General features: G+C 46.0%; 1 protein-coding gene across 1 annotated transcript in view; it reads right to left on the bottom strand.

Moving 5' to 3' along the window:
- Positions 1-4,934: 4,934 nt before the first annotated feature.
- Positions 4,935-23,856, bottom strand: part of YPEL2 (yippee like 2) — a 37,135-nt gene continuing 18,213 nt past the window's right edge. The window contains exons 3-5 of the mRNA XM_030462202.1: positions 12,476-12,519; positions 11,598-11,706; positions 4,935-10,186 (exon numbers count right to left, since the gene is read on the bottom strand). Coding sequence (XP_030318062.1) covers positions 10,097-10,186; positions 11,598-11,706; positions 12,476-12,519 — 243 coding nt within the window. The 3' untranslated portion in view covers positions 4,935-10,096. The remainder of the gene's footprint in view (positions 10,187-11,597; positions 11,707-12,475; positions 12,520-23,856) is intronic.

Genomic DNA, 23,856 nt, shown 5'->3' with positions numbered 1-23,856 from the left:
ATCTCCTCCTCTGTCTAACCTGTTCCCACCCAGCTCCTTCCCACCAACCTGCCACAAAACCCATCCCAGGGAGACCAGCTGGAGCAGCAAAGCCTGGCCAGGATTTCAGCAGCATGGATGCTCTGAGATCAAGCTCCCTCCCAGCACAAATAAATCCCAGAAACAAGAACCTGGGGGCAGGCCCTGGAGATGGGCACTGCTGATACCTCCTCAGCCCTGGGCTTCCTTACTCTGCTCTGCAGCTATCTCTGAGCAGCAGCAAGTGGGTGTTGCTGAGCTGCCATGTGGGACCTGAATGTCCTTTGGCCAGCAGTTAAAAATTCACTTTACCTTGATGAGGTCTTTGTTTCTGTGCCCTCCAAGCACGAGTTTTGGCTGCACCCCTGCTTTGTGCCATGCTCCGGTGCTTCCCCTGTTCCTGCACTGTGGTCACCTCACTTCCAGCCAGGAAACTGCAAAAACAAACACAAAAGAACCTCTGGGAGGTGAGGATGGAGCAAAACCCCCATTTGACAGGGTGAGACACCTGCTAGCAAAGCAGGAAACCTGGGGGCAGAGGCCGAGTCCTCCAGTGCTTCATCTCCTCTGGATCCATGGCTGGGCCAGGAGAGGCCCCTGAATCCTGCCCTGAAACCTCCCTAAAAATAGCACTTATGGGGAAATCCTTGTCCTAGTGGAAAAGAAAACACCAGTCTGGGTTTCACAAGGAAACAGAGATGCATAAAAGTGTGCTTGCTCTTAGACTCTTCTGTTATTTCTGTAGAGCAGCCAAACACTTGCACAGAAACCCTTTACCGAGGGGCACGTTACCACTGGGGGAGGTCGGGCCCCTGGTAAAGTATTTTATTTTTTTTTTCCCCCCCCTCCAGCATTTTCCTTCATGTAGTCAGAAGTTTCCACACATGGAGAACAAAACCTCTGTAGAAATGTCCTCAGCAGGGCAGCCCCCGCCGGGAGCCAGCTGCCTGATTCTGAGCCATAAATAACATAAATAACAGAGCAGGCTGGAAAATCTCCATGTGATTTTCATGGCAGAAGGCAAACCAGTGATGGGGACAACTCCTGGCCTCCTGTCACTATTTCCCCAAGCCCCCTCTCTTTCTGTCCTGGTGGGGATGATCCCCCCTGACAGATACAGGGTGACCTGACTGACAGGGGCCCATCCTGGTAGGGGGTTTAATCACAGAATGTGTAATTAACATAGAATGTGCAATTAACCCCCCCTGCATGGTCCTCAACACACTGAGAGCTTCCCAAACCAACACCAAGAGGCTGAGGAAGCCAAAAGCCTTTGGGGGCCTTGTGGAGAGGGGCAGGATCAGGGGTCTGTTATTTCAGCCATCATGCCCCCTCCCCAGGCACCTCCCTGTAGCCAGGGCCATGTGCCACCACCTTGGGGGTGACATCTCCTTTGTGCCCAGCAGGTGTCCATGGGATGTTTCCTGGCCAGCAACAGGGGCACTATTTATATCCTGGTCTGGAGATGGGTAAAAATAACCCCAGAATGTTTGGCAGCCTGGAAGTGCTACTGCAAATCCTTGCTGTCAGCAAGAAAATCCCCCAGCTCGGGTGGGAGCCACTGTCCCCATGGGAGAGGCAGCATGGGAGAAGGTGTCTGTGGGGCTGAGCCCCAAGTAGTTTCTCCAAGAGGAGGAAAGGGATCAGGAGAACCAATGGAGAAGTGATGGGCAGCATCCCACCCCAGCTCCAGTGTCCCATGAGAAGGGCAGAAGAGCAAAGCAGGAGTGTCAAATTGCTCTTGAACCAGGATTAAAGGCCACTGGTGCTGCTGTATTTATAGCTTCATGATCATCTTTTGAAAAAAAAAACCTCATTGTGACTGGGGGGATCTGAGAGGACCTCTGGGACCTGCCCCGTGCTTGGTCCCATTGCTCTTTATAGCCTGTCCTCTGGCACAGGTAAAGGTCGTGGTGGCTCCTGCAGCTCCATCCTCTCTCGGGGCAGCCCCGTGTGGAACTTCCATGAGGACAGAGGAGGGGGTTTCATGCACCATCCCTCCATCCTTCCCTCCCCCCCTGCCACAATCCTTGGGCCAAATTTGCAGCTCTTGAGATCCCGTTTGCTGCTGTCTGAGTCAGTTCCTCTCTGCTCAGCTATTTATAGATTGCTTTGGCTCCCTCCTGCTCTAATTGCAGATTAATAACACATCCAATGCAAGGTGCTGAGAGCACTGCCCCGTATCACAAACCCACCGGCTCTTCCCTACTGTTCCCCTCCTGCCTGCACCAGGAATCCCCCCAGGAGCTGGGCAGACCCCATCAGATGGTGCCACCATCACCTCTTGGCCCACGGGTTTGCCCCATGGCTTTGGGGTGAGTGCAGCCCAAGGAGGAGTTGTGGTTCTGGCACTTTTCCACTTTCATCTGAACAAAGCCGAAGGGCTGACTGAGGTTTGGAATCTCTTCCAGGGATGCTGCTGAGAGACACCCTTGAGATGTCTTTTCTGCTCTTACCGGGATGCTTGGGATGGGAAATTCTGAGCACAGTGCTTTTTCCTGCTGGGAATTTCCCTATAGGGCTTACATCCCAGCTGGAGAAGTGCCATGGCCCATGCACACAGTTTGGCTGATAAATAGGAACTGCTCCTGCCAGGGAGGAGCAGCCAGAGACCAGCACAACCCTCCCCATCCCACAGGGCACTCCTGCTGCTCACACCACTCGGGTTCACACCCTCCTGCCCCAGGAGAAGCAGCAGATTTCAGGGAGAGGGTGTGGAAACAAGTCAAATCTTTTTATTTTCCTCTCCACTGACAGAGGAGAATCAGTCACTGGGAAGGGCTGAGGTCCCCTTGGTGCCTGTCTGTTCCAGGCTCCAGCAGCTGCAGGTAGCCGGGGCACCACCCCAGGCTTTGAGCCACCATTCCCAGCTGCACCTTGAGGTTGTGGAGGAGGCATCAATGCTGCCATCACCAGCTGGACCACACTGCCCACGTCCTCATCCCAACAGGAACAGCTGCCTGCTGGTGGAAACCAAATCTCCCTTGTTGTGCACAGCCACGAGTACACAGCCAGCTGCCCTTGGAACAGAGTAACTGCTTGTCTGGACAACATGAGATGGATATGGGGCTAAAACCTTGGCATTCCCAGTGACCTGGCAGCAGCTGTTCACATCCAGCACGTTCAGGGGTTTGTAGGAACAAGCCCAGGGACAGCAGAGCAGCCAGGAGCCACCCCACACCAGGCTGTGCTCATCTCCAGGCACCCCGGCGTGCCTGAAGAACCAGCCTCACATTTTTTTGAGATGTCCTCATCCCCGAGATGTTCCTGCTGTGCTGGGTGGAGGGAGGACACATCCCATCCTCTCATCTCTCATGGATACCCCGGGCAGCCTCTGGAGCACACACCCAGCACGTCACACGACGGCAAATTAAGGTTTTGGTGAAACCAAGAACTCAAATTACCCTCAGCCCGTTGGGCAAGGAATTAATTGTGTCGGCTGTCCCATCAGCTGAACCTGTTTGCCCAGACTCCTGGCACACAGGGGATGTCAGATGGCAGTCACATCTTCCTTGGCTCCTTCCCCACTTCCCATGAACCTCCCGGCTCCTCCTCGCCTCCGACCTTTCCAGTGCAGCTTTTCTTGCCATGTCCTGAGCTACACTTTTGAGTTCAGGGCATCTAGCAGCTGGCACAATCAGGTCCAAAGAGGGTTAAGTTGCTTTTTTGGACACCTGAGGAATTAAGGGCACTGAGCCCATGGCATGGTGAACTGCAGGGCAGTGGCACAGGGTATGGGGACAGGTCCCAGCAGTGGGATGGAGATGGGTTGCAAGCAGCTCATCTAAAACCACCTCAAAGAAAGCACAGCTTTCAATCCAACCACGGATTCCAATGGATTTTTTTGAGCTGAAGGCACCAGGAATCATTGTCCCACACTCACCTGGGAGCAGAGAAACAGTGCTGGCATTGAAGGTGCCAGATGAGCTGAGCTGTGGGAGGCTGCAGCTTGCAAAAATGATTTGTACAGATCTCACAGCCCATGTGCAAGATGGACAAGCTCCCTCCACTCTCTGAATTTCAAACACTGAAGGATCACCCCTCTGCACCCTCTTCCCTTCTAAAGCACAAGCTCTGCTTCCCATACACAGGTTTCTTTGTTTCAGGACCAGTGTGGATTGAGCCAGGAAAATCTAATTTGCTGAGCTTCAGGAAGGGATGCTTAATTTGAGAACATAAAAACACACCAGAGCTTTACCTGTGCTTTGGTTTGCCCATGATTAATAAAACCACACCACCACCAGACACAGAGCTACAGAGTGAATTCTATCAAGAAGCAAAACTTGCAACCCCAGGGTGGGTTTTCTGGCCACTGGGGATTTCTTGATCTATTCTCCTGCTGTGGGCACTGCTACCTAACAGGGCTGACAAAAGCCTTCACCCATGGGAATGATTTATAAGAACCAAGGGATTTTATTTCATGGGTTTCCTGTTATTGCTGCTTCTTGAATCACAGAAGGTTGGAAAAGACCTTCAAGATCGAGTCCAACACTGACAAGTCCTTAACTAAACCATACCCCTAAATAAATGGAAAAATACCTTAAAATCATGTAACTCCTCACAAAACAAACTGCATGCTTCCCTCGCTGGGCTGGTTTAGGGACAGGAGCTGGGCTATGGGATGATGGTGCCAGGTGGGTCAGCAGTGTCTCCTGGTCCAGTTTGAGTTTCCTCTTGTACCAAATCCTAGACTTTCAGGGCTACAGATCAGCTTTTTGTCCTGCTTCCTGGGATCCTTGCCCGGGGCTACACTCTCTAAGGGCTGAAGGGTTTCAAGTGCACACCAGGTGACTGCTCCGGCCGGCAGCTATCAGAAAAGAGGAGAGTTTGACTATTTTCATGCTAAATGTAACATTTTTTGAACAACAGAATTTTGCACACTATGGCAGATCAAACCAGCAGCATGGAACAGTAGATTTAGTACTTGAAAATTTTATTTTCTCAAATGAGCACCAACACATATTGTAAATAATGACAAACAATACGCCTCCCTCTAATACTGAAGAACTATATACAATGTACAAATACATGGAAAGGTGAAAACCAATGATCTGAAAACAAACAATTGCATTTATTACTGAAGCAAATGACCTGAAACAATATGCCAAAAAAAAAATAAAAATTAAAATAAGATCAAAGAAATAAAAGTATACACAGTTTGTAAACACAAGAGCATCAACAGACAGGCTGGTATTGGAAATATTGTCCTTTAGTTTTGTCAGTGGGGAAAGCATTCCCATTTCCTTATGAAAAACAAAACAAAGGATACACACAGTTTGTAACTATGAGAAGAGCTTATTTGTGGTTGTACCTTACACAATGCCATTCTGCTTGCATTTAAATATGTTGATTTTTTTTTTTTTTTTCTGAATTCAAGATGATTTTGTTTCCCCTCTTCTGCTTTTTCTTTTTAAATCGGATTCTGCAAAATCTTGGTCTAACATAATGGTTTCTGAACATTTAATTTCTGAGGCCTCTCACCTGGTGAGATGGGCTCCTTCCCACTGAGCTGAGCTCTGGTTCTTGCCCATCTGTTCACCCAACTGGGTGTTTGGGTGTCATCTCTTCATCCAAGAACTGCTCCACACGAAACACGACGCTCCTCCCAAAAACATGGAAGTGCAGTGAAATGCATGATTAACAAACACACTCTCACAGACCACTTAGAAAAATGCATACAGAGAAAATTCTCACTTGATCATCACAAGAATGACAAGATTTCATTCACAGGGTTTTGTTTGGTTTGTTGGTTTTTTTTTTCTTTTTCTCCTGTGTATTTTTAAATCCTGTGCACCAAAACCAGAGAATTAAAGAGCGTGCAACAGTTACTGAAAACAGCTCCTCACTCAGCAAAACACAGTCCAGTGGTTTGTGCTGTTGGTCCACTTTGGGATAAGCAAGAGACCAATGGATTCAAAACAAAGAAGGGGGAGATGGGGGGAGCTTAAAGTCAGGAAAGGAAAACAAAACAAACAAAAAAGAACTTTACTGCCAGAGAGGTAAACTTTTACTCTAATTTGTTATGTAGCAGCCTGGTTTGGAAAAAAAAACAAAACAAAACCAACCAACCACACACAAACAAACAAACAAACAAAAAAACAAACAAAAAAACCAGGATCCATGTCCAAAAATTTAGGTTTTAGTTTAAAAACAAGGACCAGTTAGAAATCTCCATCCTCCATCCCTGCTGCCCCCAAGCAGCAATTCAGGAGGTGGCAGTTTATATGAAATCCTGTTTTCTAAGTCTCAGTTATCTACTTCACTCCAGCCAATACTGGTGCAAGAGAAAATTTCAAGCCTGGATCCTACAGACCAGATCTCCTCAGGAAAGTCCTGTCCAGATGGAGCCCCAGTGGCTTTACTGGGAATTGCTGTGGGAGGCTGAGCTCACCTGGGGCAGGGTCTGCAGAGTGTCCCAGCACTCAGCTCTGACACCAAAGCTGCAGTCCCTAACCTGGCCACCACCCAAGCTGGGTGGAAGCAGAAGTGACTCCCTTCTCCTGCCACATCCAGAGGAAAAATGGATTAACTTAAAGAGGACAAGGTATATTGTGAGTTTTGTTTCCCTTTAAACATATTTTCCAACAAATACAGAAGGAAACAGTATCATTAATTAATAAACAACAACAAAACAAAAAGTGCTCTCAGGGAGGGGCTCTGAGAAAACAGCACCAAATATATTATTTTTTTTAAAAAAATTAAATATTATTTACAAAAGTATATTTCACAAGATAATGTGGGTTTTTTTCCTGCTTTTTATATATTATCATCTCAATATTCATTACAGGGATCAGGATTTTACACCACATAATCCACTAGAGCAGAACAAAACTTACTCAAGTCTGAGCTTTGGGGAAGACAGGGGTGATGTAAACTCAAGGGTGCATGCATCTCGCCAGAGACAAGGCTGCCACACACAAAAAAATACCCAAAAAAAAAGCAAAACTTGCTGCTGTTGATGTTTTCTCAAGGATGTCACCCATGGAAAGCAGCACCACAGGCACTCAGTGCTCTGCCACATCTCCAGCTCGGAAACAACAGTCCCACCTTGCTCCTTCCACTCACTACAGAACTGGCTACAGCTGACTCCCAGGAGCAGAGGGATGCAGACAGTGAGGTTCTTTGGTTGTGTTCTCAATGTATCACTCAAGGAGTCATCAATTTCACCTGTCCTGGCTGTGGTAGCCACTGGCACAAAGATCTGAGCATCCTGTGTGGTCACCAGCTCCCAATACTGTCATGTGTCTTACACCCAGCAAGTCACAGATGAGTTAGCAGCAGATTAAGAATTACTTCATATTTAATGGACATGTAGCTGAGAACAAATGCCAACGAGCTCCACAAGCCCTTTTTTTCCTTATCTCCCTGTACTGTGCATTACAGTCACCCCACAGATAATTCTCTGGGTGTTGAGGGTGTTCACAGACACCTTTTTTTTTTTTCCCTATTAGGGCTTGAGGCCAGATTCTCAGCCAAGTGTCAATCTGTGGATGCTGATGGGACAAAACCAATTAAAACCAGATTAAGATCTTGCCATAGTCAAGCTTAGATTGGTTGCCATTAAAAGCATGAAGAGTTAAAAACAGCCCCGACCTGATGGATCATTGCCCTTTCTTGTCCCAAATACATGGATAAAAACCATTTACATCTGGCAGCTCTCTGTAGCAACTGCTCTTACTTCTCAGAGCATTCCTCCAGGCAAGCCTCCATTTTCTATCACTTTTTCATAGGCAACCACTCTAAATACCAACATAAAACCATAGGCCTCTATGTGCTCTTTTTCTCAACCTCATATTAATTATTTGGGGTTATTTCTTCCTTCTCCCAGCTCCCATCAAGCCCTTTAAAAGGCTGCATATCTGGGGAGACTGAAGAGCTCTTCAAAGAACACTGATTACTTCCCACGAGCCAAACCCCAGTAAATTGTCATGGATCACCCACCAGGGCTCAGGCAGATGGGACAAGGTCAGTGCCAATGACACAAGACAGGCACTGAAAACTTTTTGATTTCTACTGGATTTCTATCACTGAAGAGAACGTGGCTGATGGAAGCAGAGAAACAAAAGCTGATGCAACACTTACACAGCCACAGCAGGGAGGGTGAAGGCAGAAGCCACCTCCTAACAGGCTCACCACACACTGAGCCAGTGCCATCCACTGCAGGAGCCATGGCCAGAATCCACCTGAACTACTCTCACCAAGGGTGTAAAGGTCAGAGGTTCAAGAGAAAGCACAGCTTCTGCCTGGATGAGCCATCAGGTTGGGATTTCAGCACAAGGACCCAACATGTAAGGTCCACCCTGATCCCTAAGCAGCATCTCTGCTCACATCCCCTTCACTGAACAGCTAATTCTTTTCTCACCACCAGCACTGTGTCCTGGTCCCCACCGCTGACTGAGAGCATCTTGGGGTAGGGGCAAGCAACAACAGATTACAGCTCCAAAGCTTCAGTTTCATAAGGAGTCACAACCCCCTGCACAATACTCTTTCCTTCTGGATTAAGAACGATTTCCTCCAGTGGATTAACCTACTTGAAAGAATTCCACAAACAAAAAGAAAATTCACTCAGAGAGATAAAACTAATTCAGTTAAATAGTCTTGAGTTATGCACCAGATACTGGCTGGACTGTTGCAGAGCAAACTTCACATTGTCATTTCTGTCTAACATAGCTCCCCTCTCACACGTGATGCCCCTTCCCACCAACCACCTCGGGAAGGTCCACACTTAATTAAAATTAAAAAAAAATAAAAATGGGAAGGACTTGTCCCTTGCAGTTATGATGCCCATATCTACCCCTCCCTTTTTGAACTCCAAGGCATAGACAATTTCAGGAGTAGGGGGGAGATCTTTAGTTTCTTTTTTCCTTTCCCTTTTCCCCTGTGCCTTCAACAGGCTTCTGAGAGTGGGAAAAGGGGGGAAGGTTTTTGGGGGGATACCTCATGGCTTGACATATCCACCTGTGCAATATTGCTACAACCACCAGGCTCCTCAGCTCCCTCCTCTCCCCACTGTCACACCATTCCTCTGCCAGGCTCCAAGAGCAGAGCTGATGGCTGGGCCTGGGATTTATGAAGAAGGTTCTGTAACAGCATTTTCTCACTCACATTTGTGAAGGATTGGTAAAAGATCCAAGGATGCTCACTGGAAGCTGGGAAATCAAGGGCACCCTGCATTACTAAGTTTGTCCCCATCCTCCTCTATGTAATTTCCTCTTTCTTGCCTAGCACATGCCTTTTTTTCCCCCCATCATATCTTCTAAGCTGCATCTCCAGTCCCATTGTGCCTTAAGCACTTTTCTCCTCCCCTCTGAAGGACTCAAGAGTCAGGATTTGGTTTCTCCAGCTGTCAGGATGCTCCCACAGCTGTGCTCTGTTGGGATGTTTGGCCTACCGACCCTGAAACAGTGAGAGAAAAAGGAGAGGCAGGGAATCTCTCCAGCCTTTCAGGTCCTCTCCCCACCCGGACAACAAGTTCATAAATGGCAAACAAAACACAGATTTGCAATTAGCTTGCAGGGGGAACTGGTTATGACTTGTGCTCAGCCAACTTAGACTGAAGCTCCACCAAGGGAGCAGTGGTTTTACGATTCGGAGAGAACGCAGCCGTGAGGTATTTTTCTGTGCCTTGAGACAAGGAGAGAGTTTCAAGCCTTGGTGAACCAGGACTTAAAGGAGGGCCCACCCTCTACACCACCTTCTCCTGCCCAAACCTCAGGTCTTCCTCCCGCACCGAGACCTTCTGGTATGAAATGCCACCACAGAGCCAACTGCAGCTTGTACTTAAACATTCATCACCATGGGATGGCTGTTGGGCATTCGGTGCATTCTCTGAGCCAACGCCAGAACAGAGAGAGAAGCAGCCAGGGTCAACTCACAAACAGATACAAAGCAAAGAGACAGAGAGACAGAAATTTAGAGGCCAGTCACCAATAAAGATGGAGAAGGGTGTGAAGATGCTCCCAAATTGCAGAGCCTCTAAATGCATGGAACCAAGCGTTCAGTCACTCTCTCACTCTTGGATTTAATGTTCGGTTGGATGGCATTTTCTTACACGCTGGTAGGGCTGGGCTCTTTCCATTCAATCCCAGCCATTATCCTTGATCATGTGAGCTAGTTCAATGATGTATTTGCCTTCTTTATACTTCTGGCTGCTTTCAAAAGCGTGTTCCTAAAAAAAAAAATAAAAATAAAAATTAAAAATAAATAAAAAAAAAAAAAAGAGAGAGAGAGAATGAGACCAAAATGACATCTGATGGTAAAGCTGCAGTAACAAATCCTGGTCTTAGCCTTGGCTACAGAGCAAACCAGTCAAACTGCAGGGCCTGCTGCTGCCTTGCAGGAAAATGGCATTGGAAGCATCTTAAATACTGCTTCTACATGTTTTAGAGAACCTCTGGCACCACGTAAACATGCAGCTTCTATAGGCCAAGGGCAACTGCACCTTCTCCTTGTGCTTTAGGAACCATCGGTGATAAAATCCACCTCTCCCTAGAGGGCCTGAGAATTTAATGTTTGTAAAGAATGCAGAGGTTTCTGATGAAACAGGCTGCAAAGGCACCTCCATGAGGAACAAGACAGGTCACAGCAAACTTCATCATGAAATGGAGTGAAGGGGCAGCCAGGGATGAGAAGGACCCACTCCACACAGAGATGTGATTTCAGCTCTTGAAACACATGGTGCTTCCCCAGGGCAGAACTGAAGTAAGGAAATCAATGGGATCCCCAGCCAGGAGGGACTCCCACCCTCAAAAATGGTTCAGCTCTACTTTGTGTACATTTAATGCATCTGAAATAATGTAATTCCACTGCTGAAGAGTCTCGGGCTTACTGCTACGTTTATGAAATTCTGTATTTTGTTTTACAATCAATTCAATTTATGTACTTTGTGTCCCTCTCCATTTGTGAGATCCATGCTGTGTTTCTGCATGAATTCCTACCCCATGAATTTTTGATGCTTTACTTTTTATAGCCTTCCAACTGATTTATTAAAGAATATTTCTGTCCTCAGGCCACAGATGCAATATATGCTTTGTTTAGACACTGGTCAAAATGTTTTAAAAAACAAGTACAGTGTGTGCCTCCTGAAGCAGAAATGAGGATGTAGCATGAGGCTTTATTTGAAGGTAATTGAATCTATGAAGAGCAAGAGACAGCAAACAGATAAAATTCATGTTCAATAGCACTTCCAGTGGGAAGGACACAGGCTCAACAATACATGGAACATTCTATTATTCTGATATTGTCTGGGAAAAAAGACAATATGAACCACAAAGACTGAAGTTAGCCTCATTTATGTTAAATAGCACTAAGGGAAGTAGGCAAGCAGTGCATATTTTTAGTAAAAACAAAAACATCAGCCACAAATCACTCCTGCTCTGAACAGATGCAGCAAACACAAGTGAGGAGGGAAAATGGAAATGCAGGAAGGGAAAAACCAGATGTGGCTACACACCAGAACCCCCATTTCTAGTTCCCAAGTTAATGGTTTTTCCATAAAGACCACGTTACCCATACCCACACCTTCCAAAAGGGCTGGAGCAAAGATATCCAGAGGAAAAACAATTGATACTGATACTCACATATTTCCAACCCAGTGTGGTTTTGCAGTTTTCACAGTAAATATCTGCAACCGCATGTAATCCTGTTAATAGCACCCGCTCCTCTGCAGGGCCACAACCCACATTAACTCTGGGGGAAAAAGGAGAGATGCTTCCTATTAGTGTGTCTTTCCACATCAAGATGAAAGCTTACAGTGAAGCTGAGAGCAATTTTATTGCAGTATTTGAGCTCATAAACAGGAGGTTCAGGATGCTGCGAACGACAGCTCTGCCTGAAACAAAGTTCTCCTGCAGTCCCCAAGCAAAACGAAAAGGTAAAACAGAATTATTAGGCAATTAAAAAGTATATAAAGCTTTGAACTAATTGTGAACTAATTATGCAGTTGAGATTTTCATTTTCATATTGATAAAATGGTACTTTTACTTTCCCAAATGGGAACATGAAAAATGTAACTGAAATCAGCAATACTTCTGAAAGACATCCCAGCAGCAATCTCACCCAAACTATTCTCAGTCACTGGGAAAATTTAACTTATTTTTCATGCTAGCTCTAAGAAATCCGTATTTAGATATTGTTTATTCTCTACATTTACAAAATTTTGACTTTTTGGTCCAACTGTGTTCTCTGAGAAGGGAATGACTCATTTCTTAGCTCTTATTTCCCAGTTTGGTGATGAAAAGCACCACCTTTTCCTAGCAGCTTATCTGAAACCTCGACATAAAATCACGTATGAATCAGTGCTGTTTCCTGCCTCTTTCTCCAACCATTTTCAGCAAGCTCCCAAGCCTCAGGCAGAGCTTTTCTGAAGGAAAACCATCCTTTTGTTTTCTTCCTCACCAGGGCTTTCTGAAATCTCCTCTAAGAGGCGCAGAGGTGACAAGTGCGACGTAATACTCACACTGAATTGAAGAGGTATGCTCGTCCCTGGCTTCCTTGAAAGGACTGAAAGGCAGAAAAAAAAAAAACAAGAAAAGAAATTTCAGTTGTCTGGCTGATAGCAATAAGGGTAAAGCAGGGCCTGTCCTCAACAACAGCATTAGTGGTAGTTATAGCAACTGCCAGCCAGGGCCTGAGACACACACATCGCTACCGCCCGCGAGACGGAGAGGGCAGAGAGCAGAAGGCAGGAGCTGAGCACTGATGAGGAGGTCTTGTCCTGCAGGTACCCCCAGTTCTGGTGCCTGCCCATTTCACAAGGTGTACTGGCAGCCCACTGGGAACTTCACCTGATGTTCCCAGCATTCCCAATCCAATGTACTTTCCAAGGGCTAAGAGGTTTTCTCTCTTACATCCCCCCGTCTGTTTTCACCTTTTCAGCTCTGTTCATGAGCCTCAACCTTACCTAATGCAGCCAAACATTGATTCCAATCCCTTTCCTAAAATCTGGATGCTCACAAAGGCTTCCTGTTGCACTTGATGGCATGGGAATTCCCCTTGGGAAAACCGTACAGTCAGATCCTGAACCAGTCTGAAGGACTGGGACCCATTTGTGCTGTGCACACAAATACAGCCCCAGTTCCTGTGATTTTACAGAAGAAATTCACCTTGCTCAGCTGTCTCCAAACTCCTACTGGTGTCAGGGAGTACTTCAGGATTGGATCAAAACACAGAATGAGATCCAACTGGATAGAGATGGATGTGGACAAGAGAGAACCACCCAGCAGCAAAACCACAGCAGGTAATCACCAGTTATGGCACAGCCTCTCTGCCCTATGGTTCCTGGGGATCTTAAAGCATCACCATGTTTCAAAGAATTTCCAAGAGAGCAGTGGTTCAAAGAGAGCAGGGCAGTGCCAGCTTGGATGGACACCTCAGGACACTTCCAAGAGCCACCAGGCTCCATCTGTGTCAAGTCTGCAACCTTACCTTGAGATGGTGCCTGACTTACAAGAGCTGGCCCCCACACAGCAAGTGCTACCTGCATTTTTAATGGATTCTGACAAGCACACACTGAATTAAACATTTGGTGCTTCTAAGCCAGAGAACAGTTGCTCTCTGCACGCAGGTTACCTGATGAGATACCTCAGGGAATAATTGCACTGAGGGAGCAAGGAGCTGGGAAAGTCAAGGAGCAGCTTTTCTGGACCATTTAATTCTTTATCTTGCACCTTACCAGGAACCTTGGAATAATTAATGGTTTTCTTAAGAACTCAGCTCCTACAGATGAGTAATGATTTCAGACTAAACACCTTCAAAAAGGAGGACACTGAGTCTTGAGAGTAAAGAGAAACCCTCAAGGTTTGACCTCTCCAGCCCAGTAACATCTATTTAGTTAAGAGCAACTTGACCCTGGGGCAGCACAAAGATGCTCAGCACACCTCACACAAAGCTCTTCCCAAGTTGTCCCTTTCCATCAGCCCAGCCCTAGGGATGCACCCCACCACCTGCTCAACCAGTGCCTCATAAAGAAGCAAAGTCAAAGCCAAAGGAGCAGCGAGCCTGTGGATGGTTCTGGACCACATTTTATTACATCCACACATCTGCATTCATCAGCTACCTCCTGGGGGGGCTGCTGCCTGTTTCCAACTAAGTCCTGAAAGCTGCCTGGGGGGTCTGGATGGCAGCAAGGGCTCTGCCAGCTATCAAGAAGCCATTGCCTGGCAAAACCACTGACTCAGTCCTAGAGGAATAACTGTTTTCTAGAGAAATCTGAAGCCCCAGTGTTAGTTGCCACCCAGGGCACAGAAGAGCCACTCTGGATTCAGAGAGGGCGCCTGAGGCACTTGGATATCTCTCACTCAGAATAAAGCAGTGCCCTGAGGAATTCCTCTTTCCTTGGGCAGGAATTAAACAGTACACATGGCTCAAGCATGTTTGTGTAATTGCACTTGTGAGAGAAGCTTCTTTTAATCCTTCTGCAGCACTCAAGTTCTTTCTTATTGTTACTGTCAGCTGGCTGATACCCCCCATGCCAACGAGGTCCACCCTGACTGCTACAAAACACTCTCCATTGTTCCAGCCTCCTGTGTGGTAAAGTAGGAACTGACACAAAGCTGATGCTTCCCAGGCCAGAAAGCAGAGTCCAAGGCAGCTCCAGGCAATTTTCCACCTTGCTGCAGCAAACAGCAGGGGCAGTGGCTGTCCAGGCTGCAAAGGAGGGATGCCAGCCTGTCAAGATGAGGCCCAAGGATGAAACAGAAGGTCCCACAGCAACATGTACCATCCAAGCAAAATGAAAGCAGATGAAGCTTGCTCACCACCCAGTCCTTCCCAGCAAATACTTTTCCATAAACACCAAAGTGACTGAGCTTGCCAATAACAACAACCATGGGAGCAAAGTTTTTATTGGTACAGAAATAGGATTTTCCATTACTGCTCTACAGAGGACTGTCTTTAATAAAAAACAAACCCAAACCCACCAGCTTTGTGCTTGGGGCTCACTGGACACTATTCCAGCCCATTCCCGGGGGACAGCAGCATCCTTTCAGAGATGCCCTTACTTCCAGCTCAAGCCAGTGCCCTAGGGTATCTAAGGGTGGTCACTGCAAAAAAAAGCCACATTATCTCCTGCCCAAGCAGAACTTTTCCACATACCACTGCTCAGCTTTCAGTGCTGCTGCCTGTCTTAATATTCACCCTCCAGCTAGCTAGGGATTTGGCAAATCACACAAAAAGAAGTGAGGGAATTCTGGCACCCACCCCAGGTTCACCAGTGTGTTTGCTTTCTGCCAGACTAAGCTGCCTGTTATATTTATAAAGGTAGAACAGGCAGGTTTTATCTGGGTGTTGTACAGCATTTTCTGGAGATGTTTCTTCTCTTCTGTTTTTTTTTTGTTTGTTTGCTTGCTTGTTTTGTTTGTTGTTTTTAAGCGAGACACAAAGAGATTTCCACAACACACTTGGTTTTCACTGAACAGTGGCAATCAGCATTAAGACCTACTTCCCATACTATACGTTTTCTCAGTGCAGATTTTCTTGATACACATTCAAAGGTGTATCTCACATGTACACTTCTAATTCCAGACTTCACTAAAACAACAGCTCCTGGCATCATTTTGCAGCTGAAATAAATGGAAAGGATTTTTTTGTTGTTGTTTCCCACTGAAAGCCCAAGCACATATTTCTCTCTGCACTGCTAATGCTCAGTGTCTGGCTGGAAACACATTTGTATAATGCCAGCAACAAAATTCTCTCCCTCCCCAGCTTGCCTGAGCCCTCTGAAAAACAAGAGAGGCTTCTGAGATGTGCAGTGCACAACACCTCATTTCTCTCGACTCCTCAAATTCAAAAACCTTCCCAGCTCCTTGGAACTCCAGTCAGCATGCAGATATCTAAAAGCTGCAGAACCTCAGGAGTGCTGATTTGAGGTGGGAAACCACAAGCCTGGAGTCAGCTATTTGGCTGCAGATCCTGTCCTGCTGAGCTGTCTCTCCTTCTGGCAGAAGCTCCGTGATAAGATGCTTTGGGTAGCTGCTCTGGTTTAAGAAGTTCCCATCACCCAGTCTGCAGACTCTCACTGTAGTCCCCTCAGCTGTGCTGATTCCCAATTAGATCTGTGAGATTATTATTTTTAAAAACAAAGAGTTGGGAGGAGGTGGGTGGGTTTAGGGGAAATGGCTTTTTCTCCTGGTACCATATCATGGCTTCAGTTGAAAGGGCAATGACATAGAATCCTCAATTATCACAGGATGGGGGCAGACACAAGTCCTTCAGAGCAGGAAGTTCTCAAATGAAATTTGCTGGCAAAGAACCCCAGTGCAGAGCTGCAGCTCTAGTGAGAGACAGGATGGGGAGTTTGGGTTTCACAGACACTGTTCAAGCAGATCTGGTGCAGAAGGAAGGCTCACACCCAGCCAGCACCTCAGGAGTGCCACCTCCTCTGTGGCAGACATCATCTGCTTGCAAGGGATGGGCTCAGCCTGCAAGACTCTAAGCTGAATCCTTATATATTCACCACCCATGACCTCAGGAGCTGTCATGTCGGTTTAGTCCATGTGTTATATCCCAGACTCAGCCTGAGGTGCTGACTCGACCATTCTGTTTGCTCTGAGCAAGGAGCATGATGCCTTCAGAGCCTTCTTTGGTGATGCAGAGAAGGGTTTTGCCCCTCCAGCACTCCAGCCTGTTTCATGTTCCTCCACCAACAGCCCTTCCCACTTGCACATTCCTATTCCTGGTGATTGCTGGAAACATGGGAGGAAATTTTGACATTGAATCAGCAGAGCCAGGGAAAGGCATGGATTCTGAACATGCTCCAAACACACCTACACACCAGACCCCTTTTCTCCCTTGTACCTACAGCTTCTCATTCACTGTGCAGCCCACTCAGCAGTTCCACACACTGAGCAGATGATAGGATTAATACCCCAACTCTTTGTGGTGGCATTTGACAATAGACTAAACACAAAAAGAGCTGGCTGGAATCATCTGGAAAAATAGGAAGCAGTTGCCAGGACTAAATGGCTACAAACTGGTGCTTGCTCTCTGCAGACTGCAGCAGAGAAAACCCCCACTTACCTATATCCAGCTGGCAGCCTTTTAAGAAACCAATAAAATAAAAAGGCAAGTGGTCCCAAAGAGGTAGAAGGAGAGAAAAGGAACAGAGTGTGCCCCTCCAGGCTATGCTCTTGAAAGCTACAAAGGATTCTCACTGCCAGGATGCAAACAAGAACAGAGAGCCCAAAGCCACCACTGGAGACCAAGAGCAGTTGGCACATCCCAGGCAGTGGGAGATGGCAGCATCAGGAGAAGCCAAATGCCCACAGCCATCTGGACTCTTCCAAAAAGATCATTTTCTTTCTGCTTGTGATTCCCCACCAGGACACAGCAATTCAGTAAGAGCAACAGTATTGCTGACTCCCAGGTTCAAGAGGCATTGAAGTCTGTGGGAGAAAAATTAACCCAGTGATCTATTCAGAGATAGCTCTGTTATCACCTCCCACCTCCATGTACAACTTTTGGGTTTAAGTTACCAGTCATTTGCACAACATTGCCTCTAGCATTTTTCTATTCTTGCTACTGATTTAACCTTTAAACACCTATGGATGAGAGGTTCCCATAAAATACAATTTGAATAGGAAGATGAGACCTTTAAATATGAACAAAGCATGATGTCCATCCAACTGGAGTTCCTTCACATTTATCCTACTCCCTCCAGCACCCAATCCCTGCTCTCCCACCTAACAACCAACACATGGAAAGCTCTGCCTCCATGGCACCTTTCAAGCCCTATTAATTATGGCACTAATGGTTTGATAAGGTCTGCAATATGTTCAGAGGAACCACCATGCCTGATAAGTGCACCAGGTGCATGATGACTCCAAGCAGAGGTTACTTGGGAAGAAAGAGGGAAGAGATTACAATGGGAAGAAAGTTGGGAGAATTTAACTACAAGAACACCTGCTGCAGATTCTGGGGGCTGCTCTAGACAGCACAAACCACTTCAATCATCTACTTGCATCACACCCAAGTATTTCCCAAAGGGAGCACAAGTTCAATTACTTGGTCCCTGTATCCACACAGGCTTCAGAGACCTTCTCAGGGTTCATTAATTCCACCTCACAGAAGGGACAGTCAATGATCAGATTAAACTGAGATTCCATTTTGCTCTGATTATGTGAGCTACAGACCCATGTCAAGGGAACTGGTTACATTATTCCACTTCATGCACAGATGTGACCTTACCCCTGTTCAAACCACATTCCTGAGTTTTAATTGAGTTTTAACATGGGTCCTTAATGCTATTTAAAGCCCAAGTCGATACAGAATTAGTGCACCACACTCATCTCTGAAGCAATTCAATTAATTCAGCACAGCCTTATTCCCCAGCAGTTTACATCACTGTGCTGTTACACTGTGAGTAACTATGACTCTGACATGTTTCATCCTAGGAGCAGCCACATCTGAGCAGTTTTACACTGTGTTTATGTCTCAGGTTACACAGTCTGTGAGAAGGGAAGTGCACAGACTGGAAAGATGAAAGATGTTACTACATTTTTCTTTTATTATTCTGATGGGAGATGCTGTTACTTGGTTGGTTTTTTTTTTTTTCATTCTGCAGCAGTGGGTTGCTCCCTCCACACCTGACAGAAGCAGAGAGGAGCTGTGTTTATCAGATGAGGCTTTTATCCTAACAGGAACCAACTCAGCACTTCCACTGCACAGGAGAGGTGGGGAGAGGCTGCTGGCAGGCAGTGCAGAAGGTCTGAACACCCCTCCACAAAGACAGCAGCAGGTGATCCTCCTGCCATCACCTCTGCCTCCCCCCCAAAACATTCTCTGTTGCTCAGAAAAGGCCACATGATGACACTGCTGGGGAAAAGGTGGATTTAATGGAGTGAATGATCAGTGACTGAAGAACCTCTGCTTCTGGTGTACCCTGCTTTTGTGGGGAAAGAATTGATTCCTGCTTTGTGTGCAGGAGAACCTCACCCCTTGGAAATGTTTCACACTGCAGCTGCCTGAGCTGGGTTTGAGCCCTCTGCCCCCTGTGCCACATCCAGCAGGGACTGAAGGGCACTTTCCAAGGGCAGACATTCCAAAGAGGCTGAACCAGCTGTCACCACTGGCTGAAACCATCTTCAGACCTACTCAATCTTGCAAGGTCCCCTCAGTGCTCATGCAGATTTTACATCACTGACTCTGCTGTGCTCTGAAATCCAAGAGTTCCAGTGCCACATGCCTGTCTCTCTGCTCCTCAGCTTAAAATACTCAGCCTGGGTCAAAAATCTGGGCAAGTTTTTTTTGGCTTTCTTTTTTAAATAAGAACTTTTTTTTTTTTAAAGGAAAAACAACCAAGATTCTCTCAATTTTTCACAGCTTAAACTGAATAAAACCAGCACTGTCCACAAGGCATCCTGTAACACAAAGGAAAAATATCACAGGCTGCAAGAGGACACTCAGCACATGCTCTGCACCTTGTTCTCTGTAACATCCACACTGCTCAGGAAGACAGAAAACAAGCAGGAGGTAAAGGTGCCTGAGCCCAGCAGAACCAGGACATGAAACACTGCTCTGCCCTCTTCACTGGAGCAGAGAGGTTGTACAAACCCATTGAAGTGGGCCAGGATCCAGCAGCAAATTCCCAGTTATTAATTAATGTGTCACTCCAGCTGTCCATTATCACCAGAGGGGAGAGCAAGAGATTTCTTTCAGAGGGAAATTTTATGTTGCAGTTGCAGAAGAGAGATCTCTTCAGAGGCTCTGTGATTAATGAAGAGTCTATAGAGAAACACAAATTACCTAAAACTGAGCCTTTTGTTTTTCCTCAAGTGCAAAGATTTCTAAGACCTATTTCAGCTACCACCCTGCTAAGCTACAGACTGTTAAAAAAAAAAAAAAAAAAGCTGTGTAAAACAGTAAAATTCAGGAATTAGCTGCAAACTGCTCTGTGCCCTTCTCCCCACAACACACCTGGTAGACCCCCCTCCAGACTTTGGCTCAGTTCAGATGCAGTGCTGCTGAGCCTCATGGTGTTATCATGAGCCCTGTGCTCTTCACCCTCCTTTCTGAAGCCCTGGGCTCCTGGACTGAGCTCTTACTTATTTTTAAATGCATTTCTAGCCCACAGACTTCAAAATAAAATTTCATAATGTGAATGCTACATGTACAAACAACTGAAGGCAAATAAAATAAAATAAAAAAAACACACCAAATTTATCACTTCTGTAAAATTTCACACTGTTTTGGGGCTGTGATTTTGATGGTCTCTGGTTGCTGCTTTGAAATATGACTTTAAGATGAAAAAGGATGGAAATACTGTGGGAAACAAAGCAGATGAAGTATCAGAGTAATTGCTTTTAAAAGTAAACACCACAGGAGACAGACCCCCCTCTTCTCTGCAGCCCTAAAAGGGGGGAAGAGATGTGTGTGATGAAGAGCACTGCAGCCCCATAGGAACAGGGAGCAAATGCTCCCTTCCCTCTCCTGTTTGGCTTCCATCTGCCAAGGGAAACTCCATCCTGTATGAACACAGCACTGGGCACACCTGAGGAAGAAGGGCTGAGCAGCTTCTGGGAGCCTGGATAGCTGCCATGTGCCATCACTTCAGATCAAGGATTCAAGGAGGAAGCTAAAACCTACATCTTCCAGGTGTTCCTGCTGGGCTTGAGGCAGTAGTGCTGGTTAACCCTGGTCCCCCACCTCCACAGCTTCATTCCCAGCAGACACCAGTATTCCCAGATCTGCAGGAAGCTGAAGGGAGTTGGGATGAGTTTGGCATCTCTAGCACTTAAAGTCACCAGAGACATCCATCAAACACAAGCCTGAGCATTTTTGGTCCACAGGCACCACGGAAACACTTTGCTATTTACTGGGAAAAACACAGAAGAGGAAAACAAAGCCCAGTGGTGTCTTTTAGGATATAAAAGGATGAAAAATGCAATTGCTACAGCAGCAGTTTTTACCCTATTTTTAAGTGCTGCTATCTTCCTGCAGGTTCATGCCCAAAGCATCCCACCACACCAAGTCATTTTAAAAAGGAGTGGCAGAGGAGGGGAGACTAAAGCCCCCTTTTTTTTTTCCACATTAATTATTGCTGCTCTGTGGGGTTTAGAGATAAACACAAGACAGAACTGGGATGGAAGATGGAAAGTGCTAATGCAACAAGTTATTTAATTAGCAGCATAATAGCAGCTCTCCATGTACCAGTGGAACACTGTATTCCATTAATACAGCTTTAAGCCCACAATAGCATCACTGCTGACCATGACAGCAGACTGGCTTTTCAGCAAAAGCAGAGCTGGCCAGGGCAGGAGCTCTTCTCTGTCCCTGGATAAGACTCACTGGAGTGAGATGAAGCCACCAGAAGCACACTTTACTGCTTGAAAAATATCACCAGTAGTTATCTGTCTTGGTTCAATCTGTTACATAAATTCTGGGTGTTTGTCTCTCCTATGAAGCAAGGCTTGTGGTGCTGAAGTTTTGTGGATGTGCCTTCTATAGAAATGGAGCAAAAATCCCTGCACCAGAGGACAGGTCCCCAGATACTGAGGTTTCTCAGCCTGTCTGGCCCTGTCTCTTCCAAATCTGAAGCAGGAGATGTGTACCCATGCCTGCATTTCTCCCCAGCTTCTCCTCTCAGAGCTGTGCTGGAATTGAGGTGTTTCCACCAGCAGTTAAGCTTAACCTGATTTTAACTCCTCCTTTCCATGGCAATCACTGCTGAAAGGAGAGAGATCACTGGAAATCATTAAAAAACAGCTTTCAAGTACAGAGTTTTAGTTTCTACCTTCATTACTGCTGCTAATTCTGATAGCTGTGGTTTCTATGCAAACACACAAAGTATTTGAAAAGTGAGGACTCTGGGTGGAGTTTCCTTCTGCACTCAAGCTTCAATCCCTGCTCAGTTCAGTTCTGCTGGCTGAGAAAAACTGTCAGGCCAAACACCTCTGACAGATGGACACTGAGGCCCCTTTCCAGGAGACACCAGACTTTGCTTCTTGCTGGCAGACATAACAGTTCCACTAACACAGATGTGGAGTCCTCTGATAGCATTTCCTGCTACTATAAAATAAGACTGCAAAAGAAATTACCAAAAGAGACTCTTCCTGAGAAGCCAGGGTCTTCTCCCCAGGAGGCAGCAGGTGAAAAATCCCTCCCAGTGTGTCCCCCACACTCAATTCCATGTGGGATTAAATTACAGATTAATCCAGAAGTCTCAGAGCTGTGAGTCTCATCATCAGTGTTTTTCCTGGGCTGGTTCTTACAGGGATAAATCAGATTAAAAGTACACACCTGCATGGGAAGTTCATAGGGAAGCTCACCCCATCAGCAAGCCAGAGAGCCCTGCTGGCTTGTCCTCCTCTTCCAACAACTGAAACACCCAGCAAACCCAGGAAGGTTCAGACCTGATCAACTCCATGCTCCAGTTGTTCAGGATTTGCAGCAGTTGCAGCAAAAAACCCTGATGATTCACTGTCCTTCGTCCCTGGCAGTTCCCTGGATAATAAATGGGAACAATATTTTATTTGTGCCCAGGTCATCAATCCTAAGGCAGAGGAAGCAGCAGATGAAAGGAGAGTTATTTCCTTAAGGAAAGTGATGGATGAGAAAAAGCCATTTTTACCCTGTCCCTCCTCCCTGACAGGGAATTCTAAACCATTCTGAATTATTACCCTTTTCCTTCTATTTTTTGGGAACAGATTGAAATATCTTAAAGTCATTTGGCAATTAACTGCTGTATAAACACAATTATACAAGGAGGTACAAATTACCTTGGGGTTTTTTGTCTTAAACAACCACATCCTGATGGAATAAGAGGCCTGATCCTGTCTTCAGATCCTTTTACAGACAGTAGGAATGGAGGGAGCACAGTGACTTGCAGGGTAAGCCCCAGAGGAAGTAATTACACAGGGTAGAAAGATCTAATTCAGGTAGCTGTACCATGGAAGGGGTATTACAGATACTCATGACACGGCTCAGATTTCATCTCCTGACTTTTTCCTGCAAAGGACATTTTTGTTTGTTTATTCCCTCTCAAATAAAGGCTGCTCAGAGCCCAGGAGAGGTGCTCAAGTGACAGCCTTCCAGACCTGCTCCCCTCCTCCCTGCTGCAGCACAGCCCAGCAAACACCAATCTGATTAAGGTCCTGGGGATGAGTTTTGATTGCAAAGCTTCATCTCTGCCTCATCACTGCTCAATCTCCTGGTCAAAAGGCTGAGGGAAAAGGCTCCCATTTAATAACTCCAGTGACACATTGTTCCACTGAGAACTGAAATCCTCTCAGCTCACGTTTCATTTCCAGCTTCCCAGAAGGTAAGAATTACAGAATATCATGCCACAAGTTCACAGCAGTGAAATGGGAAGCTAAAAAAACAACACTGACTTCTCACAGAGCTGCTTTGCTGTTCAACACTGGCAATACTTGCAATTAAAATTAAGGTCTCAATAATAAGTAAAAGTCACAACTCATTAGGGTACAAGAGCTGAAAAGCAGGATCCAAAACACACTGGAAAGCTTCTAGAAATGTGTAAAACTGATAAACTGATAAAGCAAATTAATGAACAGAGGCTCACTGTGCTGTGCTGAGCCAGTAAGAGGAATACAGTTAGGAAATGTACATGCTGTAAAGATGCTACTGCTGAGTCTGAAATGTAACCATGAAACCAGCCCTGTTCTCCTTCCTAAAAAAGATGCTGGAACACTTAAAGATGTAGAAGTGAACGACATAAATGATACAGAAGTGGGAAAAGTAAGACTGCATCATGACCAAATTGAATTTGTTTAGCTTGTCAGAAAAACAGAGTGACCTTGGTTAATGCATGCCACAGCCTCTTACAGGGAGAAATAGCAGTTATTACAGATTTACTTCAGTGGAAAAAGAAATAAAATAATGGTC

The sequence above is a fragment of the Calypte anna genome, chromosome 19 (genome assembly GCF_003957555.1).
Source record: "Calypte anna isolate BGI_N300 chromosome 19, bCalAnn1_v1.p, whole genome shotgun sequence".
In the NCBI taxonomy this organism is placed as follows: domain Eukaryota; kingdom Metazoa; phylum Chordata; class Aves; order Apodiformes; family Trochilidae; genus Calypte; species Calypte anna.
Note: the sequence above shows the minus strand (reverse complement) of the source record. Positions and strands in the feature narration are given on the sequence as shown.